The 25,957-nt window shown below is 42.7% G+C and overlaps 1 protein-coding gene across 2 annotated transcripts; it reads left to right on the top strand.

Annotated features, from left to right (window-relative positions):
• The first annotated feature begins 2,277 nt into the window (after window positions 1-2,277).
• Window positions 2,278-25,477, top strand: wnt3 (wingless-type MMTV integration site family, member 3). Of its 2 annotated transcripts, XM_030755082.1 has the most exons (5): window positions 2,278-2,567; window positions 16,385-16,626; window positions 20,337-20,602; window positions 23,142-23,617; window positions 24,823-25,477. In XM_030755082.1, the coding sequence occupies exons 1-5, from the start codon at window positions 2,488-2,490 to the stop codon at window positions 24,923-24,925; spliced, it is 1,167 nt and encodes a 388-aa protein (XP_030610942.1). In that variant the 5' UTR covers window positions 2,278-2,487; the 3' UTR covers window positions 24,926-25,477. The 2 variants fall into 2 exon arrangements, with proteins under 2 accessions (XP_030610942.1, XP_030610944.1); XM_030755084.1 differs by lacking the exon at window positions 24,823-25,477 and having other exon boundaries at window positions 23,142-24,037.
• The last annotated feature ends 480 nt before the right edge of the window (window positions 25,478-25,957 follow it).

Here is a 25,957-nt window from a genome sequence, read left to right as displayed (position 1 = left end):
ACAGAAGGAGCAGGTGAAGGGGGCACTCCACTACTGACCTCCAGACTTTGGTCACTGGGCTCTCTCCATGCAGTGGACACTGATGCAGAGTGCACGCTCCCAGCCCCTGCTGAGCGACCTTACCACCCCACTCATGCCCCGGAGGTCTTCGGGAATGGCACCACCACTCCCAGGCCATGGCTACCAGAGGGATATAAAAGTGTAATACTGCTTTTATGTATATGTATATATATATATATATATATATATATATATATATATATATATATATATATATATATATATATATATATAGATAGATAGATAGATAGATATAGATATAGATATATACACACACATAAAATTTTATTACATTTTTAAAACCTGCTGACAGATATATCACAAGCACTGTTATAACAACTAGAATGATAATACAAGTCGTGTAATTTTACACTCTAAAAATGTTATGTGCAGAAATGGAAAAAAGGAGAAATGTAGATTGTTTTAATTCAAAATTTTAATGCACATACGCTTTTTACTGCATATGCCAAATGCCACACAATTAAAACACATTATGGCAGAATTAGGAGGATTAATAAAAAGCATACACCTGTAATTTCATCAAAGTGGAATAAATGCTTTTCATTTCTTTGTTGCTACAACGTTGAAATGGGATCAAGTCAATAAAATTACCCTGTCAGTTGATGTCTTTAGACCTTTCCGACTTCCAAAAGACCGGCTTCCATATGGCGCCACACTCTCAATCTGTTGTGAAATCCATCCAGGCTTGTAAATGAATTTTTAATAAGCGTTAAATCGCATTTGAGATGTGTTGATTCAAGAATTCATCAGGTCTGAAATTGTCTGTCTGAAAGGGCTTTAAATGCAGTTCACCTGGCAAGAATGCCAAAAAAAAAATGCTTCCTGTACTTATTTGCTTGATTTAGCTTAGTTCTTTATTTGTCGGGAACTATACACAAAATCTCTGATCTCATAAGAGAAAAGATTTCACTTCTAGCTCATTTCCATCTGCAGCGGCCCCTGGGCAGGTGGACACCTAAGTGAACGCCCCAAAATGAATGTTACACAATTTCTATAACATATTACAAATGACAGCATCAGTCTCTAAAAGCCCAACAGCCAACCAACCATTAAGTATGAATTTTGCACTGATAACTCCCTTCATCGCTGGTTTCAAAATGTCTTCTGAAGCGCTCGCATATTTGATGATCACCCCTCCCGTGATGACCGCCTGACAATGCCTTCAGACAAACCTCTTAACTAGATTATCATCACTACGACTGACTTTGTTTGATCTCTGCTGGGTTATCTTGTTTGCATTCGTGCTGATCAGTTTCCTTGTATGTGAATCAAATGCGTGGTTACTTCAGGCTAAGTCCATCACAAGCATCCCACCCTCCTCCTTTGCACCCTATCTCCCTCGCCTCTGCCCCCCTCCTCCTCCCCTGTCCCACGGCTGCTTGCCCCACAGCCCATCAGAATGACAATAGTATTGATGTAAAATGTGTCGCCTTTGGGCCGCTGAAGCATATAACCCCTGCATGCCTGGCCCAGCAACCGCCACAGTTTATGGCTTTATTGTGTTCCCTTTTATGTCCTCCCCTGTTGGGGAGGGCGGACAGCAATTTAGAAAATTCACTGTATATGTGCCCATGAGTGGGAGGGAGATTATGCGTGTGTTGACATGTGTGTCTGCGCACTGTATGCACATATATCCGGATCAATTAGTCAGGGCACAACCCCAAAAAAATCAATGTGTCAACATGTATGTCAGCGTGTGCGAGGCTCCTCCTGGGCTGGAGCCGGCTTACGTCGCCTACCTCCAAACCACTTTGGGGGATCATTTTTTTCCCCCGATGATCCCCGGATTAAGCAAGTTGAGCAACAACTCGGCTCTACCTTTTTCATGTGTCCCTCCCTATACCTCCTTCTCTCGTTTCTCTCCCTCCCTCTCTCTTTTCACTCTTTCCTTTCTTTTTCACATTACCAGGGGGTGGCGTGTGATTGACAGATGGGAACGAATAATAATTTTTTTTTTCGTAACCTAAGGCCATCTTCTGTGATTGGCTTGCCAGCTGACATCTCCAAACCTCGTTCTCCCCCTGCTGCTCCCCCCTCTTAATATTGGGCCTGTGGATGAGGCATCCTGAGGGAGAAAAAAGTAGAGAGAGAGAGAAAAATATATCTACCTTAGGGAAGAACCTCAGAGAGAGGGAGGGAAAGAGAGGACGGGTAGGAGCGTGTGTGCATGTGTGTAAGAGACACTTATTCTCTTAACTACTAGGAGACAGACACACTTTCCTGGCCCGACTCAAAGAAGGGGGGAAAACAGGAGGAAGATTTTTTTTTCAATATCATTTTAATTTTCCCCTCATTCAACAATCAAGCTGCCCTAAAGCTTCTCTTCCTGGAAACTCTTCTTCACTGCCTACTGGAAGTTCTATGTATTGATCCACTTACCCTCTCACACACTACAAGGCTTACCTCATGGATTTGTATCTGATTGGATATTTGATGTGTGTGTGGTTGTCCAGCTCACGGGTGCTTGGAGGCTATCCCATCTGGTGGTGAGTACAAACCCACAGTTTCAGCATCAGACCCTATAGCTGCATAAAGAGAGAGAGAGACAGACTTTTTTTGGTCAAATGATCATTTCTGAGAGGGCAGAATGTGCACTTTCAGTAAGACTGCGTGGAAAAATGTTCTCCAGCCCAGTCCAAAGAATCTTAACCTCAAATACTAGTGTAACGGAAAAGGCTTGCCGTTCTTTTCCCCTCTACACTCAGGTCTATTTATCACATTGGAGTATGTTATGATGCAAAGAGGATGAATTTTTAGTTTAAATGATTCAAACCGCAGATGTCTTTTTTGAATTTACAAAAAAAAAAAAAAAAGATTTCAGCGAGTGGTCACCGAGCTGATATCAACTGTCAGTCGCCAAAGATGAACTCATAACACTGAAAGTCATTCATAATCACATAAATTGTGTCTTTCACTCAAGGACAATGACAGGACTGATGCTGCGCATGAAAACTCAACAAAGCCTCAAAAAACAGCCCCCTGTTTATAAACAATAATTAATTTCTTTTCTGAAATACAACCATATAATTTTAGAAGTGCCTTAGGAAGTACAACAATAATGGCTTATAAGATCAGCGTCATTTGGTTTTGTTTGCTATTGTGCGTCACTGTTCTACATTCAACCCCCCCCCCCCCAAAAAAAAACTGCCGTGAAGTGAATCAAAAAATTTTTTGGGCACTGACAAAGTTCCACACAATTAAAAAAAAAAATACTACAAATTTGCGGTTTACCACAGTGTACTCGTGTTTAAATCAGTCCATTTTGGGCATTTTGCTTCAATTGCAGTGCAATTCACCCCCTCCACTACGGATTTGTGAGGAGACAATATGTTTAGGTGCCGCAGGGTTTTACTCTTTGTTAAATTATCCCAGATCGCTTTTGGCACCAGCAACTGAAATTTAGAGGTTTATCTCATTACAGATTCAGCTACATGCAGCTGACCTCATAGCTCCTGGTCTCCTTTTGTAACATAAAGCTTCTATTTTGGAGATATTTGCGTGGGCGTATGACAAAGCTCTTTTGGCACCCGACACAATACTTGTCAGAGCTACTGCACTTTAGTAGCCCAACTAGCATGTGGTCCCACCGTGGTGTCGTCCAAACCGCGAGCATCTTCTGGTTTCATTTACAGAGCAGGCAGCTGCCAAGCACACAGGCCACAGGGCTGAAGTGTTAATGGCAAAGAGGACTTTACACCCACTCCCGGATTCAGCAAGAACCATAAGACAACAGTGACAAAGAGCATGGGATTCTCGCTCTCTGTGAATTACCTGCAGCTGTTCTGTTCAAGGAGCTTACATGACACTGGTGTAATATCTGAACCTTAACAATGCACGCTACCTTTGATTTGGGTAACAAATTGTGAAGTGCAGGCTGGGGTAGATGTTACCAGGGGGGTTTAAGATGAAACAGGTAGCTTCAGGTGACTGGACGGGTGCTGAGGAATGGGTGTCAAGTAGTACTGTCAGTGGCATCATCCCCACAGTATGGAGTATGTTCAAAAAGGAGACAAAACGAGCTGGTGCATCAAAAACAAGAGGGTGCTGAGTTTCAGCGAGGGCCCGGGCAGCCTCTTCTCAGCTTCAGTCTCAGGGGCGATGACTTGGCCATAAATTCTCCGGCCAAGGTGGGACAGGTTGGAGGGAAGAGGAGTTTTTGACTGCTTATGCCTGGCAGCTTTTTTTTTTTTCTTACAAGATGGGGTGTTGAAAATAAAACAGAGCATAAATAACTGCAGTGATATGCACATATGCGTGGACATGGATGAGGTGTGGTGGAGTGAAAAGGCCTAGCAAACTAATGAGATGGGCTTGGAAAGACAGAGCAGTGAACTCTTGAAATGCGAGAATGTTTGGAAAAACAGTGAATTTGTACATCAAGTTTTGAGAGAATTCATAACAGCTTAACGCTAAGATGTGACTTCACATAATCCGCAGGTTCCACAGTGTTTCTGTCCAATTATCTGACAACACCGTCCTTTCTTTCTGGTTCAGGAAAATGAAATAAAAGATCTTATTATTAGACTTACAGCTTGTGCTTCAGTTTCACCTTTTAACCCAAGAATGATGATGTAATATGTTGCTCTTATTAAACACCAGCTTTGTTAATACTCCTAATCGTGCGTTTGCGCAGCGTGGCATCTCATCGAGTTTCAGAACAGCAGCCAGCAGCGTGTTTGTTTTCCTTGCATTAGCAGTGATAGATGTAAGCAAATGATGACAGCCACTCTCAGCGATGAATTACCTCAGCTGAACTGACTCCAGCCATCAAGCACCAGCAGTGATTATCGGTTTTAACTCGGCCACAAGATGTTCAAATCCAATAACTGCTATTTTCCTGATCCTCTGTTATCATCACCGCTGCTAAATCCACATGAGAAAGCAGAGACGTTGAACACCTCTTGTCAATTTTGTCCGCACTCTTTGTCATTAAAAGATTACTTTAAATTTACAGAGCTGCTGTTGTGAGAGCTGAAATCAAATAGAGAACAATGGCAGGGAGGAAGAAGCAGGGAAAGGACATGGAAAGAAAGATAAAGGAATGACGTAAGAGTCTGTTACATGTTTTGAAAATCACCTTTTCCTGATGCTGAAAATCAGTGCAACCCCAGCTGACCAGCTTCCATTCAGGTGAAAAATTATTGACGGTGTTACATTATGATTGCACTATAAAGCAACATTAACATAAGAAAAAAACAACAAATTCAATTTGTTAAAAGTGCCAAATTATACATTTAATGCCCTTTAATCAACCTTTGGAGAATTTCACGGATACAGACAACTTCCTGCAATACTTGTGGAAGTTTTGGAAACTGCTGGGGCCTCAATAATATCAGTGGCGTACCTCTCAAGATCTCCTTAACCTGAGCAGCTTAAATGGGGCTCTAGAGTCCATCTCCTGGTCTCAGGAATGTCATTATCTGACTGTGACACCCCCCACCACCTTCAATCTAACTCCAAAAACCCCTACCGCTGGCAAAAGGGTCACTTAAATGATTCTTACTATGAGAAAATCCTCCCGCCTGCAAGTCTTGTGTGAAAAGATCAAGGATGTTCGGGTATTATTCTGGAGTTGAGGGTAGAGAAAAGAGCAGGAAAATCCAGAAGAACGTAATTCATACGAAACTTCAGGGTTTCATTATGAACGGCTGATGGCTGCCACAGGGCCAGGGTCAAAGGTAATTTAGAGAAATGTCTCTGCAGAGACACTTGTTTTATATATAACAAGGGCATAACAATGCATAACACGTTATGTTATGCATAACAAGAATCCGAAAGCAGATGTATTACCTCTGCGTAGGTTTTAAAGGGACCTGTCTTGCTCACTTCCAGCTCCACACAGATATTCTTGGACTTACAATGCGTCACAATTCATGCACTGCCTTTTAAAAACAAGCCATTTTAGCTTCTCTCCTTTTAAGCCTACTTTCTTCTGATTGGCTGCCCCTCATAAGCAGAGGGTTCCATATGAGCATCAGCCACTGTACTGTTTTTTTTTTCCTACATATACAAAAGTTTGGCACCCAGTAAAGTTTTAGTTCTCCCAGGGGTGAAAAAATTATATTTACAACCATTTTTTTAAGTTGTGGCTTCATTTACTCAAAGATAAAATGAATAGCATTTATCAAATTTCCAGAAATAAAAGGAAAATACATAAAGTAACTACTGAGGATTGTAACACAGACTCACTGAATTAACTATATGTGGATTAATTCTGTTTATGTGCACAGTCACCTCCAAAGGTCGAGGAATCCAGGAAAAACTCTCTTATAATAGTGCATATGTGTCAGAAAATAAGGAACATTTTGATTTGATTAAACTTATTTTACGCAGTCATTAATAATGTAACAGTATTAAAAATGTGCTAGTCTTTCCCTGGACTTACAGTCAATGAGAGATTGCTACCATTAAGTTCTGATCGAAGACTACTTCACCAAACATTGCAAAACTAACTTAGGCAAACAAACTTGTGGGATGACACCATCCAGGCAAAGCCAAGCTAGGTGAGCGGTTCAAAGGAGAGTGGTATTTCAAAGCAGTGAAGGCAAGGCCTAATCTTCACCCACCATCAAAGGACACGCAATGTGCTCTTGTAGGAAATGACAAAGTCCCCCTGGTGCACGGCTATTAGCTGCTTTAAACCACAGGGCAGCACAGTTACTCAAAGGGAAAACAGCAACAGCCAGTGGCGAAGAGATCATTAGAGGACACGTGTGGAGGCGCACATGCACACATTGTTTAAAGTCTTCATTACCTGACTGATCTCACCTCTGTGGCTTGTTACAGAGGTCAATTATTAGTGGCAAGCAATTTCCCTGACACACAGGGTCAGTAACAAAGATGTGCTGATCACACCTGTGCAGCCTATGTTCAGTCAAAGCCCTCAGGTCACTGACCAGGTCAGCCTAACAGATGCAGTGAGAAAGGGCTGAGAAGACTATTATTCAAAATTAGAAGGGGTCCAATTTCAAATAGAAAGTCTTCTGTCCTTGCAACCACAAAAATGTATCTCCAAACAAAAAAACAATGAGCCAGTGAATCAGGGTAGGGGTGGGTTTCATTTCAAGCTTTTCAGTACCGGTGACAATATCTCAGTAGTGATCGCTTCCTTTTCAGAATCTCAAATGTGTATATAACCTTGATGTTCCTACAAGAAATTCATCTGAGAAGAGGGGTTTCAAATTCAGTTTAAATCAGGCTCTCACTGAGAAATTGGAGTCACATCAAGGGCCTGTAGACATGCAGGCTTTATGCACAAAACAGTTAATTTCCTGTGAAACATGTGTGTCATATCTGACATGTAGTTTGGTCTACATAAATCCCTCAGCCAGTCCACAAAAAAAAGCTTATTCACCTTTATAACATTTTGTCAAGCAAACTAATTTATTTTAATTACTGTTCCACATGAAGGTCACCGCACAGGCAGCTGAATGTGACAGGCCTGAACATGACAGCTACTGTGACAGCTACTGGTAGTATTTAGTATTTGGCAGTCAGTAAAGTTTGTAAAGATGTAGGCAACTCAGCCTCCCACTTCAGTGGAAACTGTCTGTGCAGACCACAGCTATAATTAGGCAGGCCAAAATATATTACAGACCTATAAAGTGATATGCAGAGGGACAAATTTGGCCCATGTATCATAAAGTTAAACATTATGTCAAAAGAGGGATACGATTTTCAGTACCTAGTTGCTCGCGGGTAGACAGCAAAAGAGGGACTGCATTAGCTGAAATACAATCTCAGAACCAGCAGATATTTTCTGACATCAATTCACCTTTTTTGTTAACTTTTTTTTTTTTTATTATTATATATTATTTTGATTTTCTATCATGACCACAACAACAGCCTTGAAAAATAAAACGCCGCTAGAGAGGTTAAACCACCAGATTAGCCAATGGGTTACCAGATTGATACAACAAAAATATATATGGCAGTTGGTTTCCTAAAGATGCATACAGATTGCATGGCCCTGCAACAGCAGATCCAGAGTAGTGGTGCAGGGTCTCAGGCTGCAGTACCACTGCTGAGTGAAGCGTGTGCAAACTGATGGGCATTCATTACAAGGTTTCACCCCAAGAATGTCCCTTTTTTTTTTCAAATCCGCCAGCTACGAGTTTGTAAAAAAGCAGTTATTTTTTAATTATGTTTAAAGCCACTTTGTGGTGTTTGAATAACCACACTGAAATTCCTGACATACAGTAGAAGATTTCAAACAATCCGTCATGAGTTATGATTTGCATGGGATGCATTACCGCTGACAATTTAAGCAGCAGTGCCAACAAGCTGCCTCTTATGAACAGTAGCAGGGGACGATGTGCTGTGCTGTTTGAGTTGGGGTTCATTCACACACACACACACACACACACACACACACACACACACACACACACACACACACACACACACACACACACACACACACACACACACACACCCTCAAGACTCAAATAAGCTCTGTCCTCTCAAGACAACAGTTCAGACTGCAGAGAAAGGCACCGAGTTCCCAGTCCGACATGCATTTATCAGTGTCTTATACTCTCCAGCGCAGAGCTACTGCTGCTCTCATTCCCTTCCTGACAGGGAGGTTCACAAGTTTACACCCTGTTCAGTTTCCCTCTGCACGTCTCCATACTTGTGACTGCAGGGGCTCCTTGTCCCAACTCTGCACGCTCTGCAGCAGACTGCAGAGAGCTCGGAGAGGAGGGGAGGTAGAAGGAGGTAGATAGAAAGAACAGGTTGGAACATTTTTCAGGGGTCCTGTCATTTTTTATCTGATCAGCCAGGAGCTGTTGGACTACAAATCAAAAGTGTGCCAAAGAAAAAGAGAAGACAACAAAACACAGACAGCAGCTTTGCATTCCAGCCTCCACCAGGAAAAGTCCCATCCTTGGGCAAAGCCGGCAACTTTCCTTGGCCCACTTACTCTCTTTCGAGCGTCTTTACCTCTCTGTGGATTCTGTTAGGGGATTCATAGATGAGATACCGATGGCAGCATTTTCAGTGCACTGCGCCAACTGCTCTTACAAGGGCCTCATTTAGCAACATGACATCCTCCAGGCAAATCTCACAAGCTGAGCTGCAGCATCAACATATAGAAGTATATCAGAGGTAGACTGGAGTTTAATGCAAACGGCATTCTTGCAGTCTGCTGAAGCAGAGGAGCGTCTCACAGAAGAAGTGACAGAACGCACATGGGACTCTGCGCTTCAGGCACAGACCCAGCATACGCTAACAAAACAACTATAATATACAAAATAAGTTAACTTATTCAGACATGGCTAACAACAACTGGAACACATCAGGGTTGATTTCAGAGTGATATATTAGGGTGCGCTGGTAACAATAACAGGTAGATAACAAGTTGAGAAAGAAGACCGGTGTTGTGCCAAAAAGTGATCGTCTGCCAGAAATTGATTTTTGATGTTTCTATGTGCTTTTATGTGTAATGTCTTTGCTTATATTGGTGAATAGAGTGTAGTCAATAGGATTTATGAAGGGCTTAAATATAAAATGAAGAAATGACCTGTTATTCAAGTATGTTTATGACTCTGCATTATTGCACATACATTATAATAAATCCAGTCCTCTTTGGTCACTTAAAATATCTATATAGAGTGTAATGTCATATTTGTTCTGATTTGCGCTGCCCTCTTGTCCAGATATCTCTTTAAAATCTGGCCAATCACAGTTTTTAACCTGATAAATAAAGAATATATAAAAGTCGCTGCCAAAAACTGATTGCAGCTTCTACCTTGTGACAGAAATGTTGTTTCTTACTCAAAATGACTTGATATCATTCAGGAGAGATATGTTTGACATATCTTTCACAGATTATAGGTCAGCAAGTCATTTACAACAGTTTAAATATGGGCAATCATTGTCTGGCAATCACTTTTTGGCAGACGATCACTTTTTGGCACAACACCGGCAAACCAAACGCTGCAGTTCAAGGCCAGGCTATGTTAAAGAAACATCTGGAGCACAAAAGCAGCTTTTCACATGCACTGCAGCCCTCAACGTTTCTAGGACGTGACTAATGTGCATGTGAGAACAAATGTCTAATTTGCGCTCCATAACACAAAAATGTGATATCGATTGTACCGATGTGCAAAAAGCATAGCTAACAATGTGGGACGTGTTGCATCCTGTACGCTTTATCTGGGCAGCTCCTTCACCTAAATCCATAACCATTATAAAAGCAATGCCACCCAGTGGTTAGGGAAGTTTTTGCTCAACATGAAAAGCAGGGGTGCATCTGACTGTTACACGCTCATTGGCTAATGACTCGCAATTCGCAAGATGTTAGCCAATGAGCATACCCTGGATAATTGTCTCTGGAGCTTAGAAAAAAAAAATAATAATCGTCCTTTCTGACTCCATTAATGACCATGATTTAAAAAATTAGCTTCATGTTGTCTTTAGTATGACCTCAAATTAGTGAAGGTGTCCATAAAGTCATCAGGAAAATGTTTACTGAGGTCACAGAGAAAGGGAGTGGAGGCCAGCTTCCCCATAGACCTCTGCAGAACCACAACTCTTTTGCCACCAGAGGAGCTGCTTGCTGGTGACCATTAAAAGAAAGCAGTTTTCATGTTGATTCACTTTTAAGAGCCAGCAGCTGTATCCATTTCTTATAGTGTCTAGGCATAAATTACGTGGAATATTTCTAGTACTGTGAACATATCAGAAGCAAACTATATAAAAAATATCCTAGCATGATTCTCCTAATGTTCTCCGCAGTTCATGTATGAACATTTGTTTAATTCCATCAGAGCAGGTCAAGGGTTCAAGTTTTCATTTTGTACAGTGGAGGAGTCTGCCTGCTATAAAGAGCTCCTGAAGAGAGCTGGCAGTGGTTAGTAACGATGGGCTTCTTTTCACTGGGAATTATTCGACTATTCCTCAACACTCGCTCACGCCATTCCATTATCCTCCAGCATCCTCCAGCATCCTCCAGTATCCAATGACTGAGTGTTGTTTTTTAGACTTAAGACATGCAAACTTTACTTTCTAGAGTTTGCACTCTTTTTTAACTGATGGTTTGCGTGTTTCGACTGGGCGTAGCATCTAACCTCACTGCTCCGTGCACGTTTTATTGGTTTGATGTCTGCTAGTTGTTGGTTAGCAAACAGCTTCCATGTGCATTCCAAGCACCTTGTGGCAGTAACTGTGCATTGCATACTACTGGGCACCAGTAAAACAAGGGATATATACATATATATATATTAAGCCAAGAAATAGTCCCATAATTGTTTTAATTTATTTATTGATGGTTTTAATATTCACAAATCCTGACTGTGTCTATGCTTGCCAACCAATCAGAAGTGAAAGTGAAATACTTCCATTTCCTGGGCTTTTCTTCACTTCAATCTAACTTGATTTGACAAAGTTTTAGCCAGTAGTTATCGCTGGCCTCGGTACCTATGATCAATTCTCACTAAGAGCATATACACTGGATTTCCATAGCTTTTTATCAAGTCTGAAGAAAGCATCATTTCTGGATGTAAATGATGAATCTTTCACATTTCTTATAAATGCTTTTAAGCAATTGTAGGAATAATAAAGATTTGTATATTGCTCTTTCCTAATTCAGTGCCTGAGAGGAGAACTATCTGATTCATCGTTAATGAGTCAGCGTGAATAATAAAACATCAAAAGTCAAGCAGAATTGCAGGCCTCCACAGATAAAGAAGACGAATGCATCATTAGTCCTACCTGCCCTCCTGACCAGAAAGAAATAGCCTGGAGAGTGTCCCATTGTCTGTCAGCAGGGGTGCAAGCATAGTACATCTGCCACATGTGCAAATATGTTTAATGTAACTTTAGCATTTCACCTATTGCCATCCATTATGAATAAAGAATATGCTGGAAGTAGAAACTTCCAAATAGCAAAATGTGCCTGCTCTAAATGCATTAGAAGAATACACAGAAGCACAGCAGCTAAGTCTAACTTTGGTACATTAACACATATTCAAGTGTTTCCCATTTATGCTGCTTTAGATTTACAAACTATATTCTGCAATAGTTACTTTGACCTGGCAAAAACCTAATAAGCTAATAAAATGTACTGACATCAATTAAACTGCAGTGGCCTACATTCATTATCAACTAGCTCTGCATACCTGCTCCTCTGTGTATTAATGACGAACATCCAGCGTATAAACACAATATGGTTGGATCATTGTGCTTCTGACACCAATACTAATCAATCACTGGTTGCCAGAAAGTATCTCAGCTTCAGAAAAACCATAAAATGTTTCTGAGCCTTTAGGCAAGAAGTGATCAATACAGCAATTCAAAAAAACAGCAATGACAGGCTAATACATGCTAGAAAGCACTGAGAAAACTGAAGAAAAAAATAGTTAATGTTAAAATATCTCTTCTCTGTTACTACAAGACAAAGGTGGAACAATTAAAGGTAAAATAGATTATTTTTAAGCAGCTGTTATTTTTGATTTCTAACTGTTAGCTGTAAGCTAAAAACATACAGAAGCAGGTTGGTTACTTACCTGTTTTTAAAGACGTATCCAGATTCCTTAAATAATTTAATACCGTCAGATGATTATTATCAATAAAGATTAGCTTAGGTTAGCTGCAGGCAAAAAAAAAAAAAAAAAAAAGATGGCAGATGGAAGTGCCAGTGTTTTTTTTCCTCCCATGGACAAAACCAGAACTCTTGATTACATCTGGCTCCAGACAAAACAAAGCAGACTTTTTTAGAATTTCAGGTTAGTGTCTCCAAAGTTCGAGTTACATATTTTGAAATTTTGACTTACTTAAAATTAACTGGAAATGCTGAGATATCTTAGTAAGTTGAAATTTTGAGATAATAACCCAAAATTTCAACTGTGCCTTTGCAATTATTATTTTTTTTCTTCAGTGACAGCAACCTATAATGACCCTCTATTTGTTTAACAAGCCAAACAGGCTGGAGATCAACACTCCTGAGCTACTTAGATACATGCTTATTATTGGCCCTGGTCGTGAACTTCTGTGGACGCTTGGTGCTAAAGGCGGTGAGGTCAGATGTCATGTTCTGCTCAACAAGTTCAGAAGGTCACTTGGTATATTTTGTGCTCCTAGATATAGGAAGCTGTTGCAGACGTGCTACACACTGAATCCTGTAAGGCAAACCTCTCGCAGTATATTTCTGACAGTACATTCCTTCACTTTTTTTTTACTCAGGTTGAGCTTCCTCAGAGACAAACTAAGAACTGAGCGGTGCAGTAAAATAGATCCTTGCACCTAAATTCCCTACCCAGCAGAGACTGCAGTAGTGATTTTATTGCATTGGGGGTGACTGAGCCAAAAGTTTTTGTTGACAGTGTTACAATCTTGATTGCGTGAATTCCCACTTCTCAGCAAGGTGTGTGGTGGAATCCCTTTGTTTCCTTTGCTTCGTTTCTGTGGTTTCCAGTGGCTCATCATACTTTCACATCAGCCCGGTTTAGATACTGAGAAAACCCCCAACCAAGCTGTAAACCCCCAGGCCAGAAGAGGCCCCGAACGGATGTGCCCGGGCATGCACCTGCCAAGCCCTGCCGTTCACTGCTGCTCTTCTGCTCGTCTCATCCCCTGCAGCAGATTCCCCCGGCATTCTGCCTCTCAGGAGGTCTCTGCATCTGCTGCTCCCTCACTTGGTTGAGACACGTTGCGCGTAGCTTCCGAGAAGTGAGGCAAAGCAGGCAGGATCAGCACTGCACACATGTGGTCTGTGGTGCATACATCTCTGTGTGTGTCTGTTTGCACAATGTGCCTTGTAACTCTCATTAACACCTAGCCAATGAGTTATCCCTTTCATCTCATCTATCCACGAGGATCAAGTGAGGCACATCCTTTGCAAACAAGGACAAATAGCCTGGCAGATCCACAGCCTGTTGTTTAAACACGCTATGTCCACCGCAAAGTCCCGTGTGGTTAGCTAATTGATTCCATCAGAAATCCTGCCCACCACAGCAAACAGTTTCGTCCTCTTGAATGCCACAGTGGTCTGATTCATAGATATCTGACTTGGGCAAGAGAGTTTTGTCTTTGAGGTAACACACTGATGTTGTTGGGGATCATTCAACTACTGGCTCATCATCCACTCTGGTATATCCCATGACTGAGAGATTAATGGGCAGCAACCCATCTAGCAGACAGTGTAATTAAGGTCCTTAGTCACTCAGTCACCAGACGGAGTGAAGTCAGCAACACTTGAACTCAGTGGTGTTGGTGGGATTGGGACTGGCAGATGAGATAATGTGGCTGCGTTCGCTTGGGTAAACTCAAGACAAGAACATGAAGGGAGATTGATGAGCACTATCAAATTACTAATTCTGCGTGGGGACGTGAAATTGGGGAAAAATAGCATGTTAATTCTGTAGTTATTAATAGCCAGCAAGCTCATTTTTCCTTGTGCATAGCAGCATTCAATAATTTCTGAGTGTCAGATCAGGTTTCATTACAGGTTTGCACATGAAACATAAGATTTGTTTATTGTGTATCTGTGTCAGTCACAAACCTCATACCAGCAACACAGTTGGCTCAGCTGATTATGGGACGATCGTATTGCATTAGGCTGGCTGTAAAAGTAAAGCAGTCTCACGTGCCAGAATGCAAACTTGTAAATCTTACCGTAGCAATGCTGGCCTTAGATCGAGCAGTATAGGAGAGGGAAATGTGTTTAAAGAGGTGGGGGCAGGGCTTTGGCGGTAGCTATGTGTAGAAATCAAAAGTGCACATGAGCTGCAAACGTATCTAAGGGGATTTTTTTTTTTTTTTTCCTTGCAACTTCAATGGCTTGACTTTTGTGTTCGGGTGGGGCACTGCACTGCAGTCATCTGTCAGAGTCAGGGCCTGCTATGATTGGGTTGCGCCCTGCGGGTGTCCTGAGGTCATCCCGAGTGACGCTCTGATCTGATCGGCATCAATTGTTCCTGCGCGATCCTCTAAGGGCCTCCAGCGCCACGTTGTCCAGCCAGACTCAGCCAAGTGCTGCAGAGTCTGCACTCTGCAGACTCCTGTGAATTGGCTGCACATCTTCACATCCTTTAACCTATACACACTCAAATCACATGCATATATTGTAGCACAATTAGCTGTTAAGCAAGTATGTACTGAAAGGTGTATTTTTTATAGGGCGATAAAGGTTATGCACAGAAATGAGTAAACAAGAAATTTGAATCTGGCATCCGGCAGAGCTTCTGGAAGAAACCTTACATTTTGTTGGAGCTTGTCAACATGAAAAGCATGTTAAAACATGGGCATGACACACACACACGTCTTCTCTCTGTCTTTTATTTCAAGAGAAGTTGAAAGCAATTAAAATTAATTACCTGAGTGAAACTATAATGGTTTCTGGCAACACATGCTGATCTCGGCTGTTTTGCAGTGATTAATCCCTGCTTAGACACATCTGCACGAGTCTTCTGGTGAGGCGCGTTGCTTCAGACGTGCCTTCTTTGTGTATCACCATCAGCCTTCTTAACACATCAGCTCCAGAGGAAAACCACAAATTAATAATGGAACTGCAAGGGCAGGTGTTTTCATATATTTGAAAACACGAGGGGGCTTTTCTCAAACTAACCAGACAGGTTCTTTGTCTGTTATCAGTTAGATCAGCAGATCTGTGCATGCTAACAAGTGGGAACACTTTGAGAAGTCAGTACTAATAGCTTGTATCCCTGCCCTGAAGTGGGCCCATTAGCCTCCCCTTTCTGGTGAAAAAAAAAAAGGAAATAAAATAAAATAAAGAGGAGCTCTTAGTATAAACAATATAAATCAATAAAACACTCAGGTATGAATCACTGTCCTCTCTCAGGCCTGCATTTACAGTGTAATGGGAGATTAATGAATACAGAAGCAGTCTCTTCTCACAGAGCAGGTTGCCTTTCAGGGAGGCCTCCCTGGCAGGTCACCATTCTTGCTATTGAGGAGTTGAGTTCATGGAGGGCACAGAAGATGTGAGGGAAGCAGAGAGAAGGGTTTTTGAAAGAATACCAAACGAATGTGAGAAATATATAGTTTTATTTACTTTTTTTTTTTTTTTAACAAAACCTATAAAAATGACAAAGTTCAGATGTTGTGAAAACACAAGCAGCAGTGCCAAACTTTGCCTAAAATCTGTTGAATGTTGACAGCTTTTTGTCCTGTAGATACTTTTGGCACTTTTGCCAAATATGAAACAGTAAGAAGTGCAATTAAAATATGTTTTTTTTTTCCTCCCAGTCCTCTTGCACATGTATGTCTAACACAGGTGCAAAGAGGAGATTTTGGACGGCAGAGCTCAGTTAACGATGCCTTCCCTCTCTCTGTGACACAGGTCCCTGGCCCTCGGGCAGCAGTACTCATCTTTGGGCTCCCAACCCATCCTGTGCGGCTCTATCCCCGGCCTCGTACCCAAGCAGCTCCGTTTCTGTCGCAACTACATTGAGATTATGCCCAGTGTCGCTGAAGGCGTCAAGCTGGGGATCCAAGAATGCCAGCACCAGTTTAGGGGCCGCCGATGGAACTGTACCACCATCAAGGACAACCTGGCCATTTTTGGTCCTGTCCTAGACAAAGGTAGGCCTGTTTTTTTTTTAAGTTGCCATATATTATTCTTGCTGATTTTTTTGTAGTGGCATACAGTCTTACTCCATTTTTTGAAAAAAAATGATTTAGAGGGATCTAAATAACCTGTACCAAACAATACCCAACTCTAAAATGCAGCTAAGGCTGCTGCAAGCTGTTACAAAACTAGCGTTTAACACTTTGCACCCTAAGGCTCAGCACTGCCTGAGCTGCCCGAGCTTTTGCTGACAAACGACTAACTAGGCCAATTACAATAATATCCACCTTTCCTGGCTTCAGTGAGAAATGAGTACAGGTACAAGCTCTGACACATTAGTCAACTTCCATCTATCTTTACCTTCAATACTGCATTTATCTTCAGACTCATTGGCCTTTTTCTGGTTTTTCCCAACCTTGTTTACACACTCATACATGAAAGAAGGTCAGTGTGCTAAATCTATCAACAAAACCTGACAGCTGATGAACTGGAGGCATCCATCAGGTGCTGTGCACGCAGAATGCTAAGTGTAAACTATCCCTACACTTATCTGTGTCAATTAAGCAATCCCACCAGACCTGACAGTGAGAAACAAGACACACAGGTGTCCTGCTTAAGGCCTTCCAGTCCCTAATTATAAAGGCAGAAGTTTGTGTGTTGTGTGTGAGGTTGCTGATTGGAAATGAATTAGCCTGTGTGTCAGAGGCGAAGGAATCTGGGCAGAAATGGGCAGTGTGAGCAGTCCAAGCTCCTCAGTCAAATAAAAGGGAGAGGGGAGGCCAAATGAGATTACAGGCAATAGAAAAGGGCCGGGGGCTCCGCTCAACCCCTACTGTGCATGAAGGCCAGTGCGCGCCTCACACAGTCCAGCTCCCACGGACACCCCATTCACACGCCCTTTTGACTCTGTCATGAAAACAGGCTGAAAGGGGATCTCTCCCAACCTAGCCCGGGTGTGCACTGTGGGACAGAGACAGAGAGGAAGGAGGGAAGGAGGGAAGGAAGGAATGAAGGAAGGATGAAGAGTGTGCCACTTTGGGAGTGATTAATGGGGAAGCTCGTGTTTGGGAAAGCAAGAGCTACCAAACGAGGACCCTGGCCACCTTAAGCTGTGGGTTGGCTGTGGTGGTGCTGTTGGTGGATGCCTGGAGGAAGCGAGGGGGTTGAGGTGCTGCGGTGGGTGGTGGTGTATGGGATTTCGGATCAGGGTGTTGGCGGAGGGGTGGCTGGTGGGAGAGGAGGGGGACTCGGGGAGTTTAGGGAATGCCAGCTCTGGGCAGAGCTGGGCTGTGGGGGCGCGAGTCGCTGGACCCTTTGTGTGGATAATACGGTGTGACACAAGGGAAACAAAGGCGGATTGATGGGCCCAGCAGGTAGCAGGAGCAGCGCTAGCCTTGGCTAACAGCCAGAGCTCCAGGGGCCCAGGGCTCACAGGCCCCTGTTTTGGAGGGCCCACTTAGGCTTGCCAGGGCAAGCAGGGATGCCCAACATGAGGACAGTATGTCATCTGATGTTGTTCATTGAGGATTTAAATGAAAACTTTTATCAGGAATAACCAGTGAAAATAATTGTGTAGACACAGTTTTTATTCTTTAAATTTAATAAAATATGTCAAAACTCATCAGATTTTGATGTTGTTCAAATATTAACATAGTTGTGATTATTAGTATTTCATCATCTCTATTTCTCAAGATTTTCTCAAAGCACCAAACATAAAAAGAGATTTTGGTTTTGTGACACAGATTGCAGTCAAACTGAGGGTGGGGAAATGTGGATAGCCTCCAGATAAACATTTGTACACTTTGTCTGTGGCTTGTTAAGTGGTCTCATTGAGTTTTTGGCAGTGGACTCATCAGAGAATTTCTAGCTCTGGTTGCCAGTGTGGTCAGCAAAATACAACTTTAACACTCCAGTCGTGTTCATACAAATTTCAAAACTCAAATCGTGCAATTCAGAAATTCCAGCTGTTCAAAGCCTGTTCTGCAAAACTATTTTCCAAAATAAAAGCTGGGACGCTGTGCAAAATGCAAATAAAAATGGCACACAATGATTTGCAAACCATTTAAATGCTGTAATTAATACTGTGAAGACAATATGGTTCAAACGTTTAAATTGAGAAACCTTTTTTATTTGATTTTTTTATATGCTCATTTTGAATTCATAAATAGAAACATGCAAAAAAAAAAAAGGGAAAAAATCCGGGACAGTGACAACAAAATACCTGAAAGGTTTACAAAAAAAGGGACTCATCTCACTCTGAATGCAACCAGATTCATATAATCCAGAGAAATCTCTGTGTGCGTCAAAAAGGCTAAAAAAAAGATTGAATGTTCATGAGCATTAAAAAGAAGCATTGTGACCTCCTTTGTGCCTGAGCTTACTTAAGATGGATGCAAAGCATTCCTGTGTGCACTGTGTCCTCTGGGTAAAGTACATCCAACAAAATCAGTGCACAGTTCAAAGCTGCACGATGGTGCAGTGGAGCATCAGTGCACATGGCCTGGGTAACTTGCACATCTGTGAAGGCACCATTGATGCTGAATACAGATTTTGGAGCTGCTTCTATCCAGGTAACACCTTCATGAAGGAACATCTTTATTTCAGCAAGATGATGTGAAAGCACTTTCTGGACATGGTAAAAGAGTCCTAGTGCTTGGCGGCCAGCGTGAAACCATTTGGGGAATTCCATCCATCCATCCATCCATCCATTCATCCATCCATTCTCTTCCACTTATCCTGTTCAGGGTTGGGGGGGGGGGGGGGGGGGGGGGGGGGGGGGGGGGGGGTAGCCTATCCCAGCTGTCATAGGGAGAAAGGCAGGTGAAATGAAAACTGATGAGAAACTGTTAACCTCTGTTCCCAAATCACAAAATCTCCACTTAAATTGTATTGCTTGTATCATTTTTCTTTCTTTTTTTAGTTGTCTGTGTATGGTTTTTATTTAAATACAGATTTTTGAATCATTGCATTCTGTTTGTGTTTTCATTTTTACAAAGCGCCTCACAGTTTTTGGAAACGATGTCACAGGACGCCCACAGTGCGTGTTTTTCTATATGTGGCAGAGTGTAATGGGCGAGTCACAGTAAGTGTGCTGTGATTGTGAAACAATGGTGTCTGGTTACATAATAAGCTGTTGTCTTCAAAGAAAGCGTAACTCCATCCCTCAGAGTAAAAAAGAAACCGCCTGACACACTGCTGGGTTTCACCAGAAGGCCTTTAGGCTGTGAGCAGGAATGGGTGGAGGGGGGGTAACAACATTCCTGAAACACTATCCAGATGCAAAGCAGCACACCTCAGGGATGACAGGAGGTCACTTAGATCCCACTGAGCATTAGGCCCCCCCTGACACAATTACAATAGGCTGATGTCACTGCAGGGACTCTGCTTTTGGGCTCCTTGGTGGTGCTTCCACGTCACTGATGATCACCTGGTTAAAAAAAAAACCTCTGTAAAGATTGTTTAAGTATGGAAAGGTATATGTAAGGGTTTTTCTATAGGCTGCTTGTTTTTTACAGTGGCAAATACCTGTCCATTAATGAGCCTTCACAAAGATGAATGTTGTGTTAAAAGGTTACTGCCTGCAGGTATCCCTTTCAATACATCTGTCTGGATGTTGGCAGTAGTAAAGATCACCTTGTCTACGTTTAACACAAGATTGACACACTTCCTTTCCCGCTCCTTTTCTCCATCCGTCTGTCTGTCTGTCTTCATCCGTCTCTTTCAGCAACCAGAGAGTCAGCGTTTGTCCATGCTATAGCTTCAGCAGGCGTTGCATTTGCAGTGACACGCTCGTGCGCTGAAGGCACATCGACCATGTGCGGGTGCGACTCCCACCACAAGGGCCCCCCAGGGGAGGGCTGGAAATGGGGTGGCTGCAGCGAAGACGCAGAGTTCGGGGTGCTGGTGTCCAGGGAGTTTGCAGACGCCAGAGAGAATCGTCCGGACGCTCGATCAGCAATGAATCGGCACAACAACGAGGCCGGACGCACGGTAAACACATTTACTATCAGCAACCTGCAGAGAGCAGTTATTTTTTCTACTTTTCATATGGAAACTACTGCCCTGCCAAACGTATGTGGGTACTTCAACATAACATCTATATCCAAACTTTCAAAAGCTCAGACATGAACCAGCTGCTGTAACAGCTCCCACTCTTCTCGGAAGACTTTCCCTCAGTTTTCAGACCCTGGCTTCCTCAGTCACAGCAACAAAGTGCGGTTCAGCACTGATGCTGGGGGGCAAAGGTCAAAGTCACTGCACATGGACCCAAAAAGATCACTGGAAATAAGGAGTGCGCGGCATGAAAACCAAAGAGCAGAGGCTTCAAGTTACAGTAGGAATTTTAAAAAATCTTTTTAGGATTATTTATTATCTATATATTTATTTTGTTTAGTTTTCAGTTTTAGTTTATGTGATTTTAGATTTTTAATTTGGACATGCAGTTGTCAAACAACACTTTCTGAATCAGACTCACAGTCATGCAGATGTGGCTCTCTCAACAAACATTAGTTTAGCTTGTAAGCACACAGGATTATTGTAATTAATAATATTAATACTATTGTAATGTTATTCCAGGTAATAACATTTTTCACACACTTTAGTGGTTTTGTTAGTTTTAGTTAACTTTAATCACTGTGATCTAAATACTTTTAGGGTGGACTGTGTACATGTTGATCACTATAGTAAAGATATATAACACTTCATGGCTCTGCACGACAACAGCAGGTACTCAAAGTCTGTTACAGCTCTGTAATAACTCATGTTAGATACAACAACCTAAATTAAAGGTCAACATTGAAACCAAGCTGGTGTAAAGAACAGACAAAGACCTGACTGGCAGTGTTACAGTTCAGGATGACTGATTGCTCATGTGACAGGCATGGATTTGGCACTTGACTTGTCCGCACAATCCCGAGTTTCCATCTGAAAAATGAGCACTTGACTTTGAATGACTGGTTAATTACTGATCTAAGCAACATTCATCTGCCCGCCTTGCCCCCACACCTTGCCTTTCATGCCTTGCATCCCAATGAGAAATTCCCCGACAGTCAAATAACCCGAGTGAGCCGAGGGGGGGGAAAAAAAGAAGGAAATCAGCTCACTCTTAAAATATCACTGGGTGCTGTCACTGCTGGGAGAAAACAGGCTCTCTGCTACTCGCTGAGAGGCACAACAGAGGGACCACACGGCAACAAGACAGCCCTTTGATCTGAGCACACAGGAGCACTCAGAGCAACCACAGGAGCTCACTGAACAGAGGGAATGTCAGAGGAGTCTCCAGTCCTCTCCACCTGGCCCTCTCACGCTTCATCATTTAGCCCCGAGGGTCTCGGATTTGATCTTGGCATGACAAGCTCACGGTGTGATGTCACTGGTCCGCTTTTCTCCCCCTCTACTCACCCAGAGGTGCCACAGCCACCTGCCTTCCGCCCCAGCTGGGGGAATTCTGCAGCTAAATATAGCTGTGGAATTACAGCACACCAAAATCGAAAAACAGAAACGTAAAACACGCCCTACAGGAGCATACTCACGATGTGAGCCGGTGACTTCAGAGAGAATTAGCGGCAGCATGGAGCCCCCCCCTGAGTCACAGCTGCACAACGCTTCAAGAAACTGCAGCCAGTGGCATCTTGTTTTTCTTGGCCTCCTCTGCAAGGCTTTAGTGAAGTTGTTGGTGCGTATTACTGTATTTACTGTAAATCTCTGTTCCACCACAGCTTGTTCGGCAGTGGCAGCTTCCAAAAGAGTTATGAGAATAAGTCGAGCACATTTCACACTTTAACTCATTTTTAACTCATTTCTTCCCAGAGAACAACAGCTGGAGTTAAATTCTCACCACCGCACAGCTCCAAAGTTCTGCAAAAAGAAGCATATTTAACCACTTATTGGCTATGTGAACCTTTTTTTGGAGCATACCAAACGTGCGGAAAAGCATCCTGTGTGTTAAGGAAGAAAACTATCTCTTTATGCATTCAGCATTGTCAGTGAAATCTACCCTGAATCCAGCTGGATGAGGCAGATTTCCTTTCCTGCGCAAGAGTCATCACACTCAAGAAAAATGTTATAAGCTTAAAAATGTTGGATGCTGCTAAATGTGTGGTTTTTACTTTATTTCAGCCAAGATAGTCAAAAGAAGATTAACATTTCCATCTGCAGACATTTCTATTTGGAGGTGCGACTCGTTTCTGAGACCTCCCCGCTCCTCCGTGTGCAGACATAGAAAGCCAAGCCGGGGAGAGGAGCACGAAGACAATCTTAAGGGACAGAACAGACATTAGTGACAGTAGATATTGTATTGATTAAGTGAGAAACAGCACAAAAAGGAAAGGAAGAGATGGGATAGAGGAGGGTTGCAGAGTGGCTTGCAGATGCATAGCAGGTGGACTAAAGCAACTATATGAGTATGGGCTGGCTTGCGATCAGGTGATCTGCTGATATTGCAGCCTGCCTAAACTAATGCTGTCCTTAATACTAAAGTGAATTTGAAGGAATGTGGATTTTTATTCTGGTTTCTTCTTGCCCTTCTCAGACTATCCTCGACCACATGCACCTGCGCTGCAAGTGTCACGGCCTCTCCGGCAGCTGTGAGGTGAAGACGTGCTGGTGGGCGCAGCCGGACTTCCGCATGCTGGGCGACTACCTGAAGGACAAGTACGACAGCGCCTCGGAGATGGTGGTCGAGAAGCACCGCGAGTCTCGCGGCTGGGTGGAGACCCTGCGAGTCAAGTACGCCTTCTTCAAGCACCCCACTGAGCGTGACCTGGTGTACTATGAGGGCTCGCCCAATTTCTGCGAGCCCAACCCAGAGACGGGCTCATTTGGGACGCGTGACCGTGCCTGCAACGTGTCATCGCACGGCATCGAGGGGTGCGACCTGCTGTGTTGCGGCCGTGGCCACAACACTCGGACTGAGAAACGCAAAGAGAAGTGCCACTGCATCTTCCACTGGTGCTGCTACGTCAGCTGTCAGGAGTGTGTGCGTGTCTATGATGTGCACACGTGCAAGTAAGAGAGGCAAACTGACTGCTGGACCTTGAACTCCCCACCTCCTGCATGACTCCCTTGCTTCCCCACACACACACGTAGTCAGAAACATATTCACCAGCACACACTCAGGCCCTAATGGGTAATGGCACATCAGTAATGGATACTTTTGTACCATTTATTTTGTACAAATCATGCACTAGAATCTATGTTCCAAACCACTATGCCCATAATTACATAATATCTGACCAGAATGTGTCCCGTGTTGACCTGACGGATGATTTGGTCCACTCCCATGGGAAGAAGCTAGAGTTGTGCCACTCTCCCGTTGTTCCTCACCCTGCAGCATTGGGCCATGACCATCACACCCCTCCCCTCCCCTTTGTCTTTATTTATTTCCCACCCTTCATGCCAGCACAGAGTTTGCGGCATGTACACTTTTTACATGTGAGATTAATGCAGTAAAAGAAAAAGAAAAAAAGACTGTTTGCTTTTGAGTAAAAAGCATCTTCTAACTAACACCTCACTTCTCCAGCCAGACCGGCTCGTTTACCTTTTTAAGAAAAAAAAAAAAAAAAAAAACTTAACCTCTCTGCTCCATCACTCAGAAGTGATCCTGAACACGTCTGCAGCCCCAGGAAACCGTCACTTTGTAACTACTGAACTGAACTGAGGTGCTGGAGGTGCCGCAGTCCTGTCTTTTCTAAACTACTGAGCTGATCCCATCCTCCTCCCCGCTGACTGACTCTACTGCGACAGTCAACTAGAAGATATATGCGCCAGTCTGATTTTTATAGCCCCACATTTCTGAAATATTACCACTGAGCTAGGATTTGAGGTATGCAGGAGGGGGCATGCTTATTCTGCTAACTAACAACCCGTACACATGTATTTATATGCACGATTCATAACTCCAGGTGGTAAACATTTGAACATTGTTTATGCGAGCAAATTCTTCTTGGTTGCAAGCTAGCAGTTCTCATAAATGACAGCTCTGTTACTGCACTGACCCTGAAAATCGCTCACCATTTCCACAACTGTGATGCAACGTCACCGCTCAAAGTTGAGGAGTCTGGGGGTGAAAACTAACCAGAGAAAGATGAGATTATATGGGTGAAGATTACCTATTATGGCTGCGTCATTTTATGAATTTATACATCAAACTTCAGTCCAGCTTCAGCATGTCTAATATTAACTCTGGGCTTTTTTTTTTATCTCACTCTCAGAGCACTCAGTGCAGAGAAGATTTTGTCTGAATTTCTGGGAACAAAAAGAAAAAAACAAAAAACAGGGGGACATGTGACGACACGTGGAGACCACATGGGCTGAGATCTGATTGGCTGTCTCATCCTTCCATCCATGCTTTCAGTCAGTTGGACTGTCAGGGGCTTTAAGAAGGTTGATTTCTGAACTTGTATTCTTGTCAGTACACTCCAAAACACTCCTGCCTTGCTGTTTTGGTTTGGGAAATATTGGAAAAACAATTTACTGCCATTTAATCAAAATATTGTTTTTCATAGGCACTGATGTCAGCACATTGTGACGTGCAGTTTTTAACAAGAGGAATTGGTTTTAAGACCGCTGACAATAATTGCTGTGATTTGTGGGTGGACTGTAAAGACTGCCAGTTCATGCAGTTTTAAGAAAGTCTGATTCTGAGAACATGGAGCGCACAACGGGTGATTTCTATGGGATGTGTGTGTGTGTGTGTGAGACAAGTGACTCCAGCAGAGGATGGATGGACGGACGGACAGCAAGCTGGCTCTTCACAATGGTGGAACAAACTGTGAGAGGTTTCCACACAACATGTTCTGACAGTCCCACCTGCTTCCTATTAATTATATTCAACAACAGAAACACAAGTTACCCAGTAGTGTGTAGGCTGTCCTCTCTTTGTGACATAGCTTAGCGTTTGCATCATCTTCTACACAGCCCTCCCTACCTGGGCCTACCTTTCTGTGTTCAGTCCCCCACCCCACCAACCCCCACCTCCACCCCTGACCTTTCCTGCTATATCCAAAGTTTTGTACAAATGTTTTAAAGTTGAATAATTCCCTTTTTATTTTATAATCGTAAATGTTATGTTTTTATAAATATTATTTATTATACAATGTATATATCTGTATGACTGAACTAAGATTATATATTTGAAGAAGAAAACCTGTCTCATGCTTCTTTATATTTGCAAAGGCGCACACACACACACACACACACACCTCACTTTTCTAAATGGAGCTGAAGGCTCAGACACAGGTCTGTTTAAATGCTGCATACTTTGATACAGTACTCATTTCCTTTTAAAGAAAAAGTTTGATTATACTTTAGAGTAATTTTATAATTACATATAATGCTCCTACTGTC

Source organism: Archocentrus centrarchus, chromosome 19, assembly GCF_007364275.1.
Source record: "Archocentrus centrarchus isolate MPI-CPG fArcCen1 chromosome 19, fArcCen1, whole genome shotgun sequence".
Lineage (NCBI taxonomy): Eukaryota > Metazoa > Chordata > Actinopteri > Cichliformes > Cichlidae > Archocentrus > Archocentrus centrarchus.
This window is presented reverse-complemented; position numbering and strand designations above follow the sequence as displayed.